Raw genomic sequence first — 17,948 nt, 5'->3', positions numbered from 1 at the left:
GTGGGTACAATTGGCCATCTTGATGTGTGCAAATACAACGAACCTTCTTCAATGCATATTTTGAATCAGACTCGAACTATTTTCATATTGATGATTGCCCAGATTAGTAACAATGGAGAGTCCCACCATCTCCAAATTAGGGGAGGAAGCTGACACTCACCCTTTTGGCATCCAAGGCGATCCATCGTCGTCGTCATCATTACTCTTAGAAAACAAAAAAATAAGTAAAAACATACATTGAAAATAGAGAAAACCTTTCCTTACTAAGATAGTGAGGAAAAAGGTTTCACTAAGTCTCATCCACTGTCAAAAAGACCTCGAGGACTTGTTTGTGCATCTTAAAAGGCCTTTTTGACGGTTGATGAGAATTAGTAAGCCTCTTCTCCTCACTATCTTAGTAAGGCTAGTCGGACTCTTGAAAATAAGGTGGGGCCACTCAGTAGAAAAACAGACAACACCACCGAACGCGGTAACTTTGAGGCGGGAAACACTCCAAAATTTTAAAAACGTTAAAAATTCTTCATGTGATGGAGATAATGAAAAGTAGCAGATCATTCATATTAGATGGGGACCACTTATCCACGTGGCTACTGTTTATCCACGCGATATGGGTCCCATCGACCACTCATTAGTACCGAAGATTTCGCTCTATTTTAACTATAGAAACTACCGAAAATTCATTATAGTTTGTAGTATAATCCATCAATCACCGTCAGATGTTAAATGCACGATATTCGAGGCATTTTCAATTTAGATACTCTACTCTAGCTCGTGTGGTAGTTATCATGCTTCAGGTCTATGTAGAGACCCACGTGGCATTTCCTCCTAAATAGTTGCCATGTCGTGATTCGTGAAACTGAAAGCTCGTGCAATGTAGCGCACGTAGGAGACATAAAAATAGTTAGTTAGAAACGAAGAAGATTTTTATCAACTTGACGGCAAATGTATCCAACGGTCCAGATCACTCTGATACGATCTCTCTACCTATCCCACGTCGTTACAACGCACGTTCTGCCATGCCAGCTCATGATATTAGGTGGACGAAACTTCAGGAATCAGTATGGTCGTTCATTAGGGCAAGCACGTTACTTTGTCTGCCACGTCATCATGTTGGACAGAACTCCATGTTCACCTCCACGGCTGACGGTAAGAAGAGTTTGACGAAAATACTCCTGTAGTTAACAAAGTGACAAAGCATTACGTCTTGACAAATGCCACGTGGAGATCTTGGCCCACTCTTTGGTATGAGTGATGATTTCCGTTAACAGATTAGCACATTTGTCTGTATCTTCTTGCAACCTAATCCAGCTAATTTTTTTTTTTAAGACATAACCCGGTATGTTTTGGTGAATATTTGAAGTACCCATCTATTTCAAATTGATGGCAAACCCCTTGACCTCATTCTACTTTTAAGACGTAGCAAATGACCTAAACACCCTCTCATCTTCAACCTCTAATGCAAAAAACTGTTGATATTTCTCTTTAAATCAGTCAAGCTTAAACCTTTAGAATAAAACCCCCAAACTATCCTCCTTAACAAGATACGATTTTAGAAAAGTAAAAGATGGTGGAATTATAGGTAGAAAAGTCAAGCATTTTAATATTATTGTGATTAGAGATAGTGGATTAAATAAGATAAAAATGATTTACCATAGAGATTCAATACTTTTGAAGATAAGAAGATTTTGAGAGGGGTGGGGGGGGGAGGATTAAGATTTTTGGATAAAGATTGAAAAAGAGGGTATTCAAGTCATTTTCAATTAGTCTTTTCAATGTAGACCGAGGTCAAAGGGTTTATGTCATAAGTTTAAAAACACAAGAGTATCTTAAATATTATCGAAAACATGGAGGGTTTCTCCATTTTTCAACAAAAGTTAATGAGGTCAGCAGAAGAATATGCCAGGTGGCACTGTGGGACGTGGTCGAAATCTAGGATAATATAAGTGGTAGTTTAGTAATTTCGTATTTTATGTACTCGTTTGAAAAGCCTCCCCCCTTCGGTTACTTCCTCTGCAGAACTGTTTGTTGTGTTTTTCGAACCAGAAGAACAAATTGAAAAACTCTAGTAGTAGACCCAAGACTAGGGTTTAAGAGTCGATTAAACCCTTCTTTCTTTCTCCGATTTCGATTATGGCTTAGTGTTCCAGATTTTGCTTCGAATTATTGCTGCTGTTTGCTCTGCAAATCCATGGAATTCGCCGCATTTCTTGCTTGTTCTTCTATTGTTCTCCAATTCTAGCTCTGATTTTCAGTTTCGAAGGTAAGATTTCATCTCTTCTTTCTTTCTCGATCTATAGAAACTCTATGTTTCTTCGAATTTTGGTAATTTATATCTAGGAATCTCAATGTGGGGTCTTGTTTCTATATGTTTTTTTTTTCTTAATTAGGTTTATTCTTTAGTTTCTAAATCGTACTGAAGTTAATGTCAAGTTGGATCTCTTTTATTTCGATTGTTTTGGTGGTTTCATATTTCAACTAACATTCATTTTTCAGATCGTTCAGTTGTTAATTTCTCAAATCATCTCTGAAGAATTTTTTTTCTTAAGATCATATATAGTGAAAGAAATCAGATAAAAATAGAGAGAAGAAAGTGAATTAGGTTTTAGATATGAAGATTATTTCCGAAGGTGTTCAGATTGATATTTCACTTTTATAGTTTTGGTTAATGCAGTATCTAGGATTTTTAAACTAGTATGAACTTTGTTCTTTACGCAGCTAGATCTAGTTTCTAAATGGATTCCCAAAATGGGATTTGTTTGGAGCAAGGGAGTGGTGTAATTGAGAAAACTCCTATGGTGGAAGAATTAGTTCTAAATTTAAATAAAGAGAACGAGAACGTCGACAACAGAGTAGATGTTTTGCAAGTAAATGGTGTTTCTGAGAATTTATCCAATATGGGTGGTCTTAATTCTTCTGTAGTTGAGTCGGAAGCTTCAACAATTGTTACTGAAACTAAAAGCTCAAATGCTCTCAAGGTATATCATCAGTTGAATTTTATTCTTCTTAGTTGTTCCTGTTGAATGGATGATTGGGCATGGATTAATCAAAACATCCCTCTTTGTGTAGAATCATGGAGCTCACTGTGGTGATCGCTCGAAGAAGAGAACAACCCCCAAAGATCAAAAAATCCATCAAAAAGGTCCAACTGTATTTCCTCGAAACCAAAGGCCAAGCCTTTCTCAGAGTCTTTCCTTTCCATCAAATAGGGTTCTGACCATTGATTTGAAGAAGAGCATTGATGGGAAGCTTGTGAAAAACGATGCCAAACATTCCCAACTTAATGGGGCAGAGGTCAATGCTGATGCCTTGGTTTCATCCCGTTTGAATTATCTCAATAGGCAAGTGCCCACTAGAATGAATTCTGTGGACGCAAACTCAAATATTGTTGGGCATACTGTAAAGCGTACTACTTTAGCATCTATGGCTAGCATTCGCCTTTCTGTGGTAAGGCTTTGTGTTATTGTCTTTTTAATTTCTCTTTCATTTCATTTCCAATTTTTTGTTAATTTTATTCTTCCTTGTTTACATTCTATATCTTGAAATCAGCCTGGAAAGTCTGGCTATATGAATGCAACTATCAACGGTCCACCTTCTAAAGTCTCCCAGTAAGCACTCACCCCTTTTAGACTCTAGAGAGTTACTATAATTTCTTACGGGGGACTCGAGTCCATGTATGAACTTATTGACATTCTGTGCTACAAGCATTAGGTTATGGGTTTGTGTCTTGCTTTCTCCACCAGAGAGAGTATAAGATTTTCATTTATTGGGTGATTATGTCTATGAGATACAGTTTTATTTCTACTCGTTCAATTCTGTTTCAAGCTTACATATTCATTTATAAATGAGGAACTCTACAGCTTTTATCTTAGATTTGTACATTTGTAAGTTTAACATTTGAAGCTACACATTGGTTATGCATATTTATAAAATACTTTACTCATTATTGTTTCAAATTTTGTCTGCACTCTCGATGGCTGCTGGTTTCTATTGATTAATGTTTTATGTAATTGCAGATCACATGATCAAAATCCAAAGCCAAGTAGACGATCACTGCCAACCAAACCTAAATATGAAGAAGATGCTTGCTCCACCACCTCGTATGTATTCCATCCTTGACTTTCATTTTTTTTTTGTTCATTATTTCCCAAGTTATCTATTTCTTTGGAATCTAATGTTTTAATTGGTATCAGCAACACCACTCCTCGAGGGTTTAGGAGTAGTGGTTCTGGATTTTCCTTCAGGTTGGATGAACGTGCTGAAAAACGAAAGGAGGTGAAACCTTAATATTTTTTAATGGTTGTTTGTTTGTGACTTTCGATCAGATGTGAACATTAACTGATTATGATTTCTATTCATAAGTTCTTTTTGAAGCTTGAAGAGAAGATTCACGCTAAGGAAGCGGAAAGGAATAACTTGCAGGAAAAATCAAAGGTGTTGGAAAGAAAAAAAAAATTGTGGACTTCAAAAGATTTCACTCCATTTTCCTGGTTCAACTCTGATCCATTTCTGCTTATGCACTCGATTTTACACTTTATATTAATATGCAGGAGATCCAGGAGGCAGGTATCAAGGTGTTGAGGAAGAGCTTAACATTTAAAGCTAAGCCTATGCCAAGTTTCTATAAAGAACCTCCTCCTCCAAAGGTTGAACTGAAGAAGGTAGGTTATTCCATTTCAGTTTGCTGGATGAATCCATTACCAAAATGACTGTTGTTTCAACTTTCAATTAGGGAAGGATACCTATATGTTCATGGTTGAAAATTAGTTTTATAATCCAGTGTTTTCAAAGGGGTTAGAGCCTGATGCCTTGAGGCTTGCCTCATGATGCGGCTCTTAGAAAAAGCCTTAAAGCTTTAAAGAAATTCCTTTGTTCCTTCAAAGATGTATGTTTTATTCAAATAGGTGTTAAAACTTATGCCTTGGCCCTTTTTGACTAAGGCCAATGTGTCTTATGTATTTATATTTTTCCCTATGTTTTTATATCATTATTACATGATACTCCTTACAATTATAAAGTTGTCTCTATAGCATTTAATTAACTTTAAGGTCCTTAACTATATGTCTCCCCCCTTCCCCCCATATCTCTATAAACTCTAGTTGATTTGCAACTCCAGTAACAAATGGCTTTTCTTCATCTTCTTCTTCGACGATTCTTTGTGTTAATTTCATACCTCTATTTTTTCATTGTTATAGATACCAACCACCCGTGCAATATCACCCAAGCTCGGAAGGCACAAGAACTCCATAGCTGTGACAGAAAATTCTTCAGAAGGTGGTGGATCTTGTCAGAGCCCACACCTGACCTTGAACGTGGACCTGAGAAAATCGACCAAAGGAGGAGCTCAAGCAAACAGTAACGGAGATTCTTCTGCTTCAAACATACCAGTTCGAAGGTCACTCTCCAGGCTTCCTTCTCAAAAATCAACTACCACCAAGCTTGAAACAAAACCACTCAACTCAAAACCAAGTGGGAAAAAGCCCGAACATGAAAAGCAGAAAGCACGCAGAGAAGAAACTAAGCAAGAAAACAAATCCATAGAAAACCACCCCTCCCCTGAAACTGAAACTACAATTGAGTTGGAGTCTGTCAAGAGTTCCATCCAGAACTACGAGAAAAGTCCCAATTCACCTGATCCCAAGATTATTCTCCACGAAGTTGTTGTTGAAGGTTGAAGGTGTGTTTTTTATTTTATTTTTTTCACATTTGCTAGATTGGAAATTGCAAGGTGTTGTGAATAGTAAGAGTTTGTGAGTTTGTATGTTTTTCTATTGTTTGACACATTTTAAATACATGGATGGTGCCAACTCAGTCATCACTGTGTTTTCATCTAATCTGTGTTCAGCAAGCATATATCGGGATGATGATTTGGAAAATGTCTGTAGTATCTTTGATAAATTTAGAAACATTTTCAGATCTCTCCATTCTTTTGGTTGAATTTTGAATGTTTATTAGAAGTTTTGAGTGACAGCAAGCATTGGGGTGATGATTATGATTATGATGATGAGCGATTCATTACCCCATGGGCTATTATTCCTTGCCTTGGAGGCTGAGAAGTGTTTTTTTAGGGATATGTAAATATCATTACGAAAAAGATTAGCCCTTGAATTGTCTTGAGAGTAAAACCCATCCAATGATCTCATAGTAAAAATTATTAAGAATATTACAACACTCACTCTATGGGCATCTTGGCCAGCCATGACATCTATTGGATCTTTGATCAATGGCATTGATTATTAAGTTTTAATTTTAACAAATAGATATTTTTTGAATAATTAGTTTTAACATATAAGTAATAAAAATTTAACTTTGGGCTTAGACACATAGGTCACTTGGTTTGGCACATTGCTAGGCAACTTTGATGTACAGCTTACCCATCAAATTTTTTTTTCATCATCATACGTTTGAATCTTATTCTTCAATTCAATTCTCTTAAGTCATCTAATAAAAATTATATTAAAAGATAAGTGGTAAGTATAATAATTCTGCACTTGTGTATACATCATTATTGGAAGCCTAAAAAATAAATCAAGCTTCTACGTGTATTTAAGGTTTTAAACTTTTAATAATAATATTATATTTAATAAAGTTGTTCTTGTTTTTTTTTTTTTTTTTCCAACTCGTACAGGCAAGTATTAGTGGTTGTAGTAAATTACGTGCACAGTACATTTGGCCACCTAATAGATGGTTAGAATGGCTTACTCAGTGCTTTCGTTTTAGGAATTGAAGTAACTTCTGATTCTCCTAGTTTAATTAAAGATACTTGGTCTGGTCAAATGTTTGTAGTTTTGACATTTCCTAAGCTATGGCATATTGTACCTCAGCTTGAAAGTAGTATGGGAAATCAAGTACTTTGTTCCAATATTGACATTTCTCTCTCTCTCTCTCTCATTGTAGAGGGAACTGAGAAGTGGGCTTTACATAATGATAATATTTTCTTTCCTTTCCATTTCGGGAGTTGTTAATTTGTCTATTGGTTACAGCTTAACAAGTCCTTTTCAATCGCTACCAAAGAAGAGAAAACCAACGCTATTACAATCAGAGAGATGAAATCAAGTGGCACATTACTAAGTCATATATGCCCCCCACGAATCCAAATAGCTAGCCATGCCATGACACGCGTGTCAAAACCCATCAAGTGGCGCCTGCACCACCCAAATATAGCTTACAAGGTAAGGCCCATCCATCAAGTAGAATCCCCACCAACTTCCATGGTGTGCTTTCATCTTCTTGTTACCATAATAGCATCAAAATTCAAAACCACGCGGTTTCCCAACCCTATACTAAAACTAATAACATGATACAGACCAACCAACCAACAATGGGCCCTAAATAGAATAAGTTCCATTATATAAACGCCAAAGATTTCTTTATTTCTTTATTCCCACAAATTTCTGAATTTTTCTTTGAACTTTATTCTTATTTAGAGAGGGCCAAAGGAAAACCCACCACCATCAGACAACTCTCTGCTCACACAGACAATCCCCATTTCTTCTACCTGCACCCCAATACGCTTGATAAAAAAAAATATACATATATTATTAATATGTACTTAAATATACGTTTTATTTTATAACTAATGACAATTTCTTCTCTTTTTTTTTTTTTTTTTTTGATCTGGGAATCGTGGAAATTCTGCACCGCAAATACACCAACATCATCACAGAAGCAGAGAGCAGGTGAACTCATCCTCCAAACTTTCCCTCTTTCCCACAGCTGTCATGAAGAAAAACAAAAAAAACAAAAAAAGCAATGAAAAATGAAGATAACAACCCTCTCCATCCGATACACAAGCCTGCCGTTCCACGAAGAAGAGAATGTGTTTATACCTCCTTTCCCTGCTGTAAAATAATACACAATTAACAACAGTTAGAGAAGCATATTCTTAGTTTGAGATTCCAAATCCATAATCAAGTGAAAGGGATAAATCTCTGTTATATTATTAGGGAAAAATAGAGAGAGGGGAGAGAATTTTTTATTACCTATTGGTATGTGTTTATGGTTTTGGTTGATGGGGAAATTTTCATTGGCAAGTGGTAAAATGAGAATCCTGACCAAATGTCCCTAGCATCCTGCACGCTACTTCCAACAATTTCCCTGAAATTGAAGATAATATAAAAATGAGTAAAATATCTCTATCTGATTAATTATAAATAATCAAAGAAAGCAACTTCCCTTACCTTCATTCAATTAAAACTAATTACAGTAACCAGCTGTAAGCATGTATTTTATATATTATCATATAGTTATAACTAAACATCACCATAAAACAAGTAATATATAGAGAAACATATTCCTTACTTAACTTAGTAAGATTTTAAGCCTTACTAAGGATCATTTTGCTCAAATGGATTACCATGTCAACAATCCAACACAACAGCTCTTTATATCTTAAAAAAAAACAATTTCTTTTGAATTTGATCCAAGGTTTTGAAGATGACGAAAAATTCAAATTCAAATTCAATGACGAAAAATTACTTGTTTTAGAATTTTTTTTCTTCCGAAGTTCGATAGAATTTTGTCTTGTACAACCCTGAAGCACTGAATCAAGTTTTTGGATGCCACATGGCGAGCACAAGGAACCTTAGTGAGGGTGAAATCCTTGCTTACTTAATAAGGCTAGTCGGACTCTAATGTATAAAGAATTGGAGCTAAAACTCCAAAATAAATCATACCAAATGATCAACAAGTAATATAATAAGGCATAAGTTGCTATTAGGATTGGAAATCCTCGGTCATGATTCTCCATAAACCCACCATTAAAAGTTTGTGAGGCTCTTCTCTTTCTTATCTTTTCCTTTGACATTTAATATTCTAAAGTCTAAACAACATCAAGCCCACATACTTACTCCGACCAGCTGTCCTCCCCTTCCACAATTTCCAATCTTAAGATGCCGGGTTTACCCTCCACTTTGAAATGCTAAGAGATTTTTTCCCATAAAACCCCTTTAATATTATGTCAAAAAAATGAATTTATACTGATTGGAATTTTCAATTATAAAAAAAAAAAAAAAACTGGATAAATTTTCCCAATAAATCACCAAACCCAGTAACTATAACCAAAAGAACTACTCTGCAATAGAATTTTTTTTTTTTTAAGTGACCTAAATGTCCCAAGTTCGTCCCTTTACCGTATCACACTATTAGTCTATTACCACAAAAATATTATCTATTCAAACGTTGATAAAGGAGATTTTAGTAATTTAGATAGCAGTAGAAGGTATCCTCTTAATCTTCCAAGTCACGTGGTATCCTACCCAAGTCACGAGCTAAAAGGTAAAAGAAACACCGACAAACACTTGAATTAGATGGAAAAAACTTGGTCACCGACAGAACAACCCAGCGTACGCGCACCGGAAGTGACATCTTCTACACAATTCCGGCTACTGGATCAAAACCATTCTAAGTAAACTAGATTTCTCTCCTAAGTCAACCTTATATTACGAACTAAATATCCAAAAGAAAAACAATTAAATAAACACTATTAGAAATTTATAATTAATTCAAAAGTGAAGGAGAAGCTCACCTCTCCTTGGTTTGACTGCAACTTTAGTGGGTTGAACCGTCTTCGTTTCGGGTTTTGGCTCCTCATCAGGTGGGAACAACACCCCATCAATTCCTTGCACAGAGATCCGACCATCCGTATAGATATCAGGATCGAACAAATAAGCCGAACCATCTTCGTGACCAAATTTTACAGACCCATCTGCCTCTTGAGCCACAACCTTATGGGGCAACCTCAACGTATCGTATCGGATCTTACCGAATCTCCTCACAGCGTTATACATACTCTCCTCCGTCTGATACTCTGGTATAATATGGTAGTACATGATCTGCTCTGGCGCGCCAGGCTCGCTTAGCTGGTCTGTCGTTAACTTAGCCATGGCTTCATCGTTTGGAGCGAGAACTGTAATTACGTAACCCTCAGAAACCAATCTTCCCATTTCGGTCGCTAAAGATGTCAAATTTACCAAAATATCGGCCATTTCGTTGTATCCACCGTAATGCAGTAGGGTTTGGATGAAATCTTTAACCTGGCTTTCACCATCAAAATGGTGGTGTGGACCACCCGGTCCAGGCGCGGGAGCCGGAGCTAGAGACGGACCGGGTGCCATGGCGTCGTAAATTGGTAAAACCGGAGGCGAACCAACGGGGACAGGGACAACCTTTTTCTTGAGCCGGTTCGTTCTCGGATCGACCTCTGGTGCTCCTTCCGGCAACACAGCAGATATCGACCGAAGACTCCGGCGACGATTAAAGTCCTCCTGTACAGATCTTGGCACCAAGAGGCGTTCGATGCCGTGGATTACACCGTCCGGTCGGATTACGGCGTCGGGATGGATGACAGTGGCGAGATCTACTTTCTTTCCAGAATCCTTCCTAGTTAAATGGAGATGTTCTCTGGAGAGCGTCCGATGTCGAGTTGACTCAGTCATATTCTCCGGCCACTCGTCCGATCCGATTCGTTTTGGGATGATGTGAAACATTACAAGAGTCTGAAGTGATTTTAGATTACCTGGTTCAAGGAGGAATCGTTTGAACTCGGGGTCAAGATCGCGTTCCAGAGCTTCGTTTCTGGGAGCGAAAATGGTGATATTGTGCTTACCCACAGCTTCTTCTAGGGTTTGTAACAGAAGAGCTTTCTCAAAGAGCTCTGAGAGTTCTGTATAATGTGAGTCGAGAAGAGCTACTAGAACAGAATTCGAGTTAATTTGACCGGAATTCGACGGAGAAGACGTCTTCACTAAAGAATTTTCCGGCAATGTAGCACAGATTCCGGAGAAGGTGAATAGAAACAATGCGAAGAAAAGCTTGGAAACGCCATAGATCTGAAAATCCATGGCGATCGATCGAAGAGAAGAACCAGAAGTAGAATCAGAATCTGTTGCAGAGAGAGAGAGAGAGGAAGAAGAAACGAGTGGGCTTTCTTTTGTTGTGGTTTTGTTGTGGGCGGATTTGAAGAGTAGTATTAACTAGGGTTGGTAGAGGTTCGTCGGTTCCGCTAGGATCTGTGAATGCCACGTGGCAAACATAAGGTGCAAATGCGTCACTTTTGGAACTTCGGACAGGCTGGATGTAGTGTTCTAAACTTTTCAATCTCGAGCTTACATGGCTAAGCTTGCTAGCTCATTCATTAGTGAAATTAAATGACTTTTTTGTCCCCCCTGTATTTTCTTAATAATTTACTGATTTTTTATAATTAAATATATAAATTTACGAAGTACTTTGGTAAAATGGCAACTATAATTCAACCGACTGCATTCATAAGGACTGGGACTCTTCTAGCCTCAACTAAGAAGAAGGTTGAGATGCTATGGATTTCCAAAAATAATGTATCCCAAGAAAAAATATAACAAATCCCAAGAAAGTAGATATAATTATATTAGAAATACATATTTTTTCTCTTATATTTTTCTTAATAATCACTTGTATCTAAGCTTTATCAAGTTCATAGACTATCAAAGACACATGCAACACCCACAAATCACACACATCAGGTGAGGGTATGCCCTCATGCGTAGTCCTGAGAAATTAATGCTCATATTGAATATCAATCTCACAACTTACGAGCATTAATTGCTTATCGACCTGAAATTACCATTGAGCCAACCGTAACTTATTGGAAGAAGATGCTTGATTGTGTGTTTTTTAGCAAATAAGTGTGTGGTTTCGAAGAGAAAGTGGAGGGGAATTCAATTCTATTAATTTTGATGATTATTAAGTATTATCTTATCAAATTCAATTGTCATTAATTGAATTAAATTTAAGTATTTGTATTTTAAAAAAAAAATACAAAAAATAAAATAAATGTTCATCACACATCGAATAACATATTCTAATCACTAACGTTTCGATCCTAACCAATTCATTCCAAAACTTAGATGTAGTTCAGAGCAAAACTTAATTAAATTTGTGCAACAACTCATAATTAATGTGCATTATTGTAGAGTTCAAGAAATTAAAAGTACAATAATTTTTTCATGTAGAATTATTAACCGAAGAATATGAAATAAATTGAGAATTTAAGTTATGCACGAGTTTCCTAATCTTAGAATATAAAGTGAAAATAATTTTATTCAAAAAATGATCATAAAAAGTTAACACGAAATTTTTATTTTTGTGTTGGAATGCACTTAAAAAAATGTCAAAAAGAAAGTTGAGTTCTAATTTTCCAAACCTGCAAATTACGGGCCCAGGGCGTGTTTGGTAAAGAAATTCAGCTATAATATCCTCCCAAATCGAAGTCTTTATTGCTTAGGACTTGAACAGAGCAACATAAAATCATAAGGGCTCGATTGTAATTTCATATTTAGTTGGAGCTAACAAAGATGGCTCTTGGCTCAGCTCACAAACTCTAAACTGGAGTCGTTTCATAGTGGAGTGGGGACCATCGGTGTCGCGTACCTTATACTTTACACTCTGAAAGCTGAGCTGTTTCTGTCTGTCCGACGAACTCATAAAAGATTCACGTTTTTATATTTACCAAAAAAAGAAAAAAAATTAAAAATAAAAAAACTAACGATGATGTTGACGGAGACATCTCTTCTGAAAGAAAACTGTTTCTTTCCGTCAACATAACCAGGGTTAATTAGGTAGCAGAACCTAGGTTAGGGGGTGTGGTTAGTTAAGCCCTCGAACGTTTTTGTCGGTGCAATTCTTTTTGTAAGTATTTTATGCCCTTTTGTGGGTTCTCAATAGCTAATATTTGTTTGCAGTTTGTACCTTACTAACATAACATTACAGGAAGAAAACACGTTTTTAATAGGAAAATGTGTTTGGGCCCACCAATATTATATTACCACGTGGCATATCAATGTGGTCCCATGACCCATAACTCTGCATGATTGATGATTTTGGTCATAACTTTGCATGATTGATGATTTTTTACTCTTTGTTGACTCAACCAATGGGTATCAAATCCATGTGTTTGGTTTCAGGATGGAGTTAAAATAAATAAAGACTAGAAATCATAAATCAGTATGATTTATGAAGAGTACATCTACACCAAGAACAAGTGGGCCCGATGGGTATTGGAAGGCTGAAAAATGATGGGACCACCGACCAGATTCATGATGGAACATAGAGTACATCTTGTCCATTTATGTGCCTAGCAACTCAATATTGATCATCTAAAACTAATTTGATCATAAATCACAGTTCAATAACAATGTTGAGATCATCAAGAAACATCAAAGGAAACTCTCAAAGATGAATCCATCTAATTGCATAACCCAAAAGTTACCTGGTCAATCCTTGAAAGAATCTACCAACCCACAAGCCTAACAGTTATTGAAATTCAATGAAAGATGGTGCAATCCAAAGAATTTCAGTCGATTAAGTGGGATTCATTTCAAGCAATAAAAATCATAAAATTGTAAAACATTTAAAATTTAAGTTCGACCCTGACTAACCAACGGCCAAGCTTAATACATGCCTTGGCCATTGGTCGCTTATTATACAAGTTAAATTTGTTTTGGTTTCACTCAACTTATTACAAATGATGTTTATTGACCTTGCAATATTCCACTCTATGAGCATAGTCGATCTTACCATCGTCTTATGGGCGATATCTTTCTTACTCTCTATTCTTAGGTATAATGGATATGAGATTATATAGTTTGTCACTTTGATAATATGGTTTTTTTTTTCTTTCTTTCTTTTGTGAGTGTGTGCTTATCGTGAGTATCTCCACACTTCAGGTGAGACTAATCTCATAGTCACATGCATTACCCCCTCAAAAAGTCTTGCATGTAATTGGTTGAGTCGAGGGTCAAATGAACCTGGAAAGGTGGCCGGTTCCAAAGAATTCATAACTTCGTGGGGTTTCGAGCACTTGACCTACCCTTCTATCAAGACTCAACTTGTCACTAGGGCAATCCTTGGGGATTACTTGATTTTGGTTCTACCTATCCTAAAGTCAATATATTCTTAACATCTCTCTCTCTGAGATTCTAGTTTTGCATTTATTCTCTCGAGTTAATATATTTATTTCAGTGAAATATACTTTAAATACTGAAAACTTAATTTTATGAATATATATATATATATATATATATATATATATATATATGGGAAATGTTCAGCACCCAAATCATTTACTCAACATGTTTTGTCCTACATGGGTCAAAAGTTTTGAAATGGGCTGATTTTTTATGAGGATGATCTCTATGATTAGAAGATCATCCTCACAAAAAATCAGCCCATTCCAAAACTTCTAACCCCATGTTTACAAGTTGAAAAATTGTTGACCGTCCATTTTTTGTAAATCATTTTTGTAAACCAAAAATCAGCCTATTCCAAAACTTCTAATCCATGTAGGACAAAACACGTTGGGCAAATGGTTAGGTGCCGAACAAGACCCTATATATATATATATATATATATGAATCTCTCTTAAACTAATTTAAATTTTAGATTTCGATCGCAACTTATTTCTCAATCAAAATGATTTCTTGATTCATGGCTAATTTTTTTACAAGTAATCGTGACTCACCTAATCACAATTTGACTTTTTTTTGTTTTACTTAGTTGATAGGAGAATCGTTTGATAGCAGTGGCTTAGCTGCATGTAGATATTCAAACACCAAAGCTGGCATATTAATCAATTTTGTAGTTGGCAGGGTCCACAATCATTTATGAGACAGAATCCTATGAATATCTTCTTCTTTTCCATGGCTACATTGTATACAAGACATATCGATCTGTACTTTTTTCTATTTTCGTTGGTGAATCAAATTTAAATATTATTCATCTAAATAATAATTTAATTTTTTTAATTAACTTAAATCTCTCTCTTTTTTTCTTTTTTCTTTTTCTTAATATTCTCTTTTTGGATTTTCTTTCGAGGGTGTTTGATTCATCTCCTCTACAAGACTGCGCTCTCACTTTAAAAGGACAACGGAGCACGTAAGGTGAAAGGATAATAAAACACTTTCCTTATTAATATGGTAAAATTTTAAAACTTACTAATAGTCTTTTTATTTTGCTCAAATGGATTACCACATCGTAAATTCAATGACACAGTATTCTAAATATTTGTTTGGTAACATTTTTAAAGACTAAATAGAAGTGGTCCACCTTTAAAATTAAGACTTCAAAAAAAGAAAATTTTCATTTGTTTCGTTTTAGATTTCAAATTTTGAAATCGAAATTCAGAAGTTTTGAATCAACTGAATGAAACTTCTGAAGTTTAATTTCTACTTTTCAGATTCAGAGTTCAGAAATGTTACCAAACACAACCTAAATTTCATCAAAAAATTCAGATTTAAAATAATAATAATAATAATTTCTTTTGAACTATATCCAAGATTTTAAAAATGAATAACTATCGAACTTCCACATAACTCCTAAACTTGAAAATAAAATTAAATAGTGAAATATATATATATATATATATATATTCTTCAAAATTCATAGAATTTCATACGCTATACATCTGATGCATTGGATCATGTTTTTGGATGCTAAGAAGTGAGTCCAAGGACCCTTGGTAAGGGTAGGGGGACTCAATTGGATAAGCAACAAATTAAATCAGAGAATTAGTTCTATTTACCATAAAATATATATTATTTCCATTAAAACTCAAATGCTAAAATAATTCAACTAAATTAAGCCAAAAAGAAGAAAAAAACTAACTTTCAACCGTTTCAAAAAAATAAAAAAATATTTGGAGAAGGCATCCTTTCTGGGGGTTGGGTGGGAAGAAGACAAACTTTAACACCATTGATTAAGCCACCCTGCCCATCTCTCTCACACAATCAATCTCTCAAATCTTAAAGGGAATATCTAGTTCTCGAAATCAAAACTTGATCATTAATATATAAAAATTATTGTAATTATGGCTGAAAATTTCTTAATTGGAGAGAGAGAGGATCATTATTGATGATGAGGATTTTTTTATAAATAAAAGGTAGGTGTTTTTATGGTTGGGATGCAACCGAGAACTTGTGATCCGTAACTAATCGGTCCCATTAATCAATTAAAAATTTATAATAAATTGTTTTATGTATTGTAATTGTATATGGGTTACCTCCACTTAAAAGATAATCAATTTCATTCTAAAACCATAAGATTACTGATGAGATATGGACAACACTGACCTGATGATCCATGACCATAATGACAGAGTAAGGGATAAAAATTAAAAAATCACTTTCAATATAGAATAATTGAATTTAAATGGCGAGAATCAGACAAGAAAATAGAATTTATTACAAAATATATATTAGAGGATTTTACAAAGAATAAAGATTTTTTGATGCCCCCTCTGACACACGTCGCCTGATGTCACATATGCTAGACCCATAGATTCTTTTTTTCTCGAGATACAAAACTGCACATATTTATAGGGATGTACAGTTGTGAATCCTAAGAGAAAAATCCATGATTCTAGCACATGCCATGTAAAGGGGCGTATGAGTGTGTCAAAGGGGGGCGTCAAAAAATCTCGACTCTTTTTCAAATAAAAGTGGAATAAACATAATAGATTTGTTGAACTCTTACTTATCGTTAGATTACTCTCGACTTTAAGCTCAAAGTGTTTTCTATAGGTAATCCACCAATAAAAAGCAAAATAAGGCTAAGATACGAGTATTTCGTAACATACGTATCAAATAATTAAATTTCTAACATACCCCACAACATGCATTAAAGAGAGCTATCAGCCAAATAATAACAATTATTGGTCTCTTACACTTTCTCTATTTAAAAATTGACTGATAATTTTTGTATCTTTAACTTTCTAATTAAAAATGATAAAATCAAATTCAATATCAATTCTTTAAAGCAATAAAAAATAATCTCATCAAACTTTGAAAATATTGAAGGGTATATTTATAGAGTGGTAGGGTTGGAATCTAGTCTCTCTCACAATTTTTTACCTTACAAGCAAGCTTTGTAAGTCCACACCTTTGGACACTTTTGATTCTAGTTTTCAATGAACTATATATCAAATAAGCAAATCTTACCCGGTCCTTTTTATTTCCATAACAAATAGTAGTTTCTAACAACATTTGAGGTTCTCCGTCAATCAAACAGCTTAAGGGGGAAAATGTCCAAATTTATATCAATCCCCAGAAAAATAGTGTTGATCTCTAGGAAATTTGTATTTTTTATTTCATCTGAGTCGAATGTTTGATGGAGAACGTCACATCAGAAACAAAAAAATGAGGATATGGTCGAATGGTAAAATTTCTCTTTGCCAAAGGGAAGATGCGAGTTCAATTCCAACTATCCTCCTATGACAAACGTAAAAAAAAAAAAAAAAAAAAAGATTGATTCATCATATGTGACATCTACCGATCACATGATTCCAAATCAACAGATTCATTGAGCAACTCTTGCGTAAAGTAAAAAGTAATAAGAAGTAAGAAGTTTGTCGCGGAACTTCATTCACAAATGAAACTCTCTTTGAATCACTATGGAATAAAATTTGAAAATCATTTCTATTTTGATCATTTCTTTTCTGTTTCAATTGTAGCGAATACATTTTCTATTTTGGAACGACCGACCTTAATAACACCTTTGTTGGTACTGGATTTAAAGGATTAATACACCGTTTAAGTCAACACAGCAACATTCCTTTGGAAGTCCAAAAGAAGAATCTATTCGTGGAGGGCACGAGAGATATTTTAGTCCACCACAGATAATTATTTGATTCTTGCATCTCTAAGAATTTCTATGATACATCAAAACAATCATTTACGGGATTTACTGATCATTAAGAGCAGATTGAAACCATTGTAACTAAAGATTCACTGTTGATAGTTTTGAAAAGATCTCTCAGAGAAAGGGAATCTGTCATTTTAGATGATTTATTATTTCTATTTATTTTTCGAAGTGAGAAATTGATTCACTAAAGATAAACATAGGGTGTAAGGGTTTGGGATTGCTTCATTGGTAATTTATTTCCTATGAACATCCTTCTGTTCCATTTTCAATTTGGCATGGAA

The 17,948-nt window shown here is 35.0% G+C and overlaps 2 protein-coding genes across 3 annotated transcripts; one reads left to right on the top strand and one right to left on the bottom strand.

Moving 5' to 3' along the window:
• Positions 1-1,975: 1,975 nt before the first annotated feature.
• Positions 1,976-5,915, top strand: LOC147385412 (protein WVD2-like 4). The gene is made up of 9 exons (XM_086422179.1): positions 1,976-2,260; positions 2,716-2,975; positions 3,067-3,444; positions 3,547-3,605; positions 4,014-4,097; positions 4,191-4,272; positions 4,360-4,431; positions 4,548-4,658; positions 5,193-5,915. Exons 2-9 carry the CDS (start codon positions 2,733-2,735, stop codon positions 5,670-5,672), a joined length of 1,509 nt encoding a protein of 502 aa, XP_086278305.1. The 5' UTR covers positions 1,976-2,260; positions 2,716-2,732; the 3' UTR covers positions 5,673-5,915.
• A 1,600-nt stretch (positions 5,916-7,515) lies between these two features.
• LOC147385411 (fasciclin-like arabinogalactan protein 16) lies at positions 7,516-10,935 on the bottom strand. Of its 2 annotated transcripts, none has more exons than XM_086422181.1 (3): positions 9,524-10,935; positions 7,980-8,094; positions 7,516-7,838 (listed from the first exon to the last, which is right to left on the bottom strand). In XM_086422181.1, exons 1-2 carry the CDS (start codon positions 10,836-10,838, stop codon positions 8,021-8,023), a joined length of 1,389 nt encoding a protein of 462 aa, XP_086278307.1. In that variant the 5' UTR covers positions 10,839-10,935; the 3' UTR covers positions 7,516-7,838; positions 7,980-8,020. The 2 variants fall into 2 exon arrangements, with proteins under 2 accessions (XP_086278307.1, XP_086278308.1); XM_086422182.1 differs by having other exon boundaries at positions 7,516-7,835.
• Positions 10,936-17,948: the final 7,013 nt, after the last annotated feature.

This window comes from Akebia trifoliata, chromosome 14 (genome assembly GCF_017979445.1).
Source record: "Akebia trifoliata isolate Shusen 1 chromosome 14, ASM1797944v1, whole genome shotgun sequence".
In the NCBI taxonomy this organism is placed as follows: Eukaryota; Viridiplantae; Streptophyta; class Magnoliopsida; order Ranunculales; family Lardizabalaceae; genus Akebia; species Akebia trifoliata.
Note: the sequence above shows the minus strand (reverse complement) of the source record. Positions and strands in the feature narration are given on the sequence as shown.

Coding starts and splice junctions, on each gene's coding strand:
- LOC147385412 (XM_086422179.1), top strand. CDS start 2,733: ATGGATTCCCAAAATGGGATTTGTTTGGAGCAAGGGAGTGGTGTAATT. Junction 2,976..3,066: donor AAAGCTCAAATGCTCTCAAG/GTATATCATCAG, acceptor CTCTTTGTGTAG/AATCATGGAGCTCACTGTGG. Junction 4,098..4,190: donor GATGCTTGCTCCACCACCTC/GTATGTATTCCA, acceptor AATTGGTATCAG/CAACACCACTCCTCGAGGGT.
- LOC147385411 (XM_086422181.1), bottom strand. CDS start 10,838: ATGGATTTTCAGATCTATGGCGTTTCCAAGCTTTTCTTCGCATTGTTT. Junction 8,095..9,523: donor TGCAGTCAAACCAAGGAGAG/GTGAGCTTCTCC, acceptor CTTCAATTTCAG/GGAAATTGTTGGAAGTAGCG.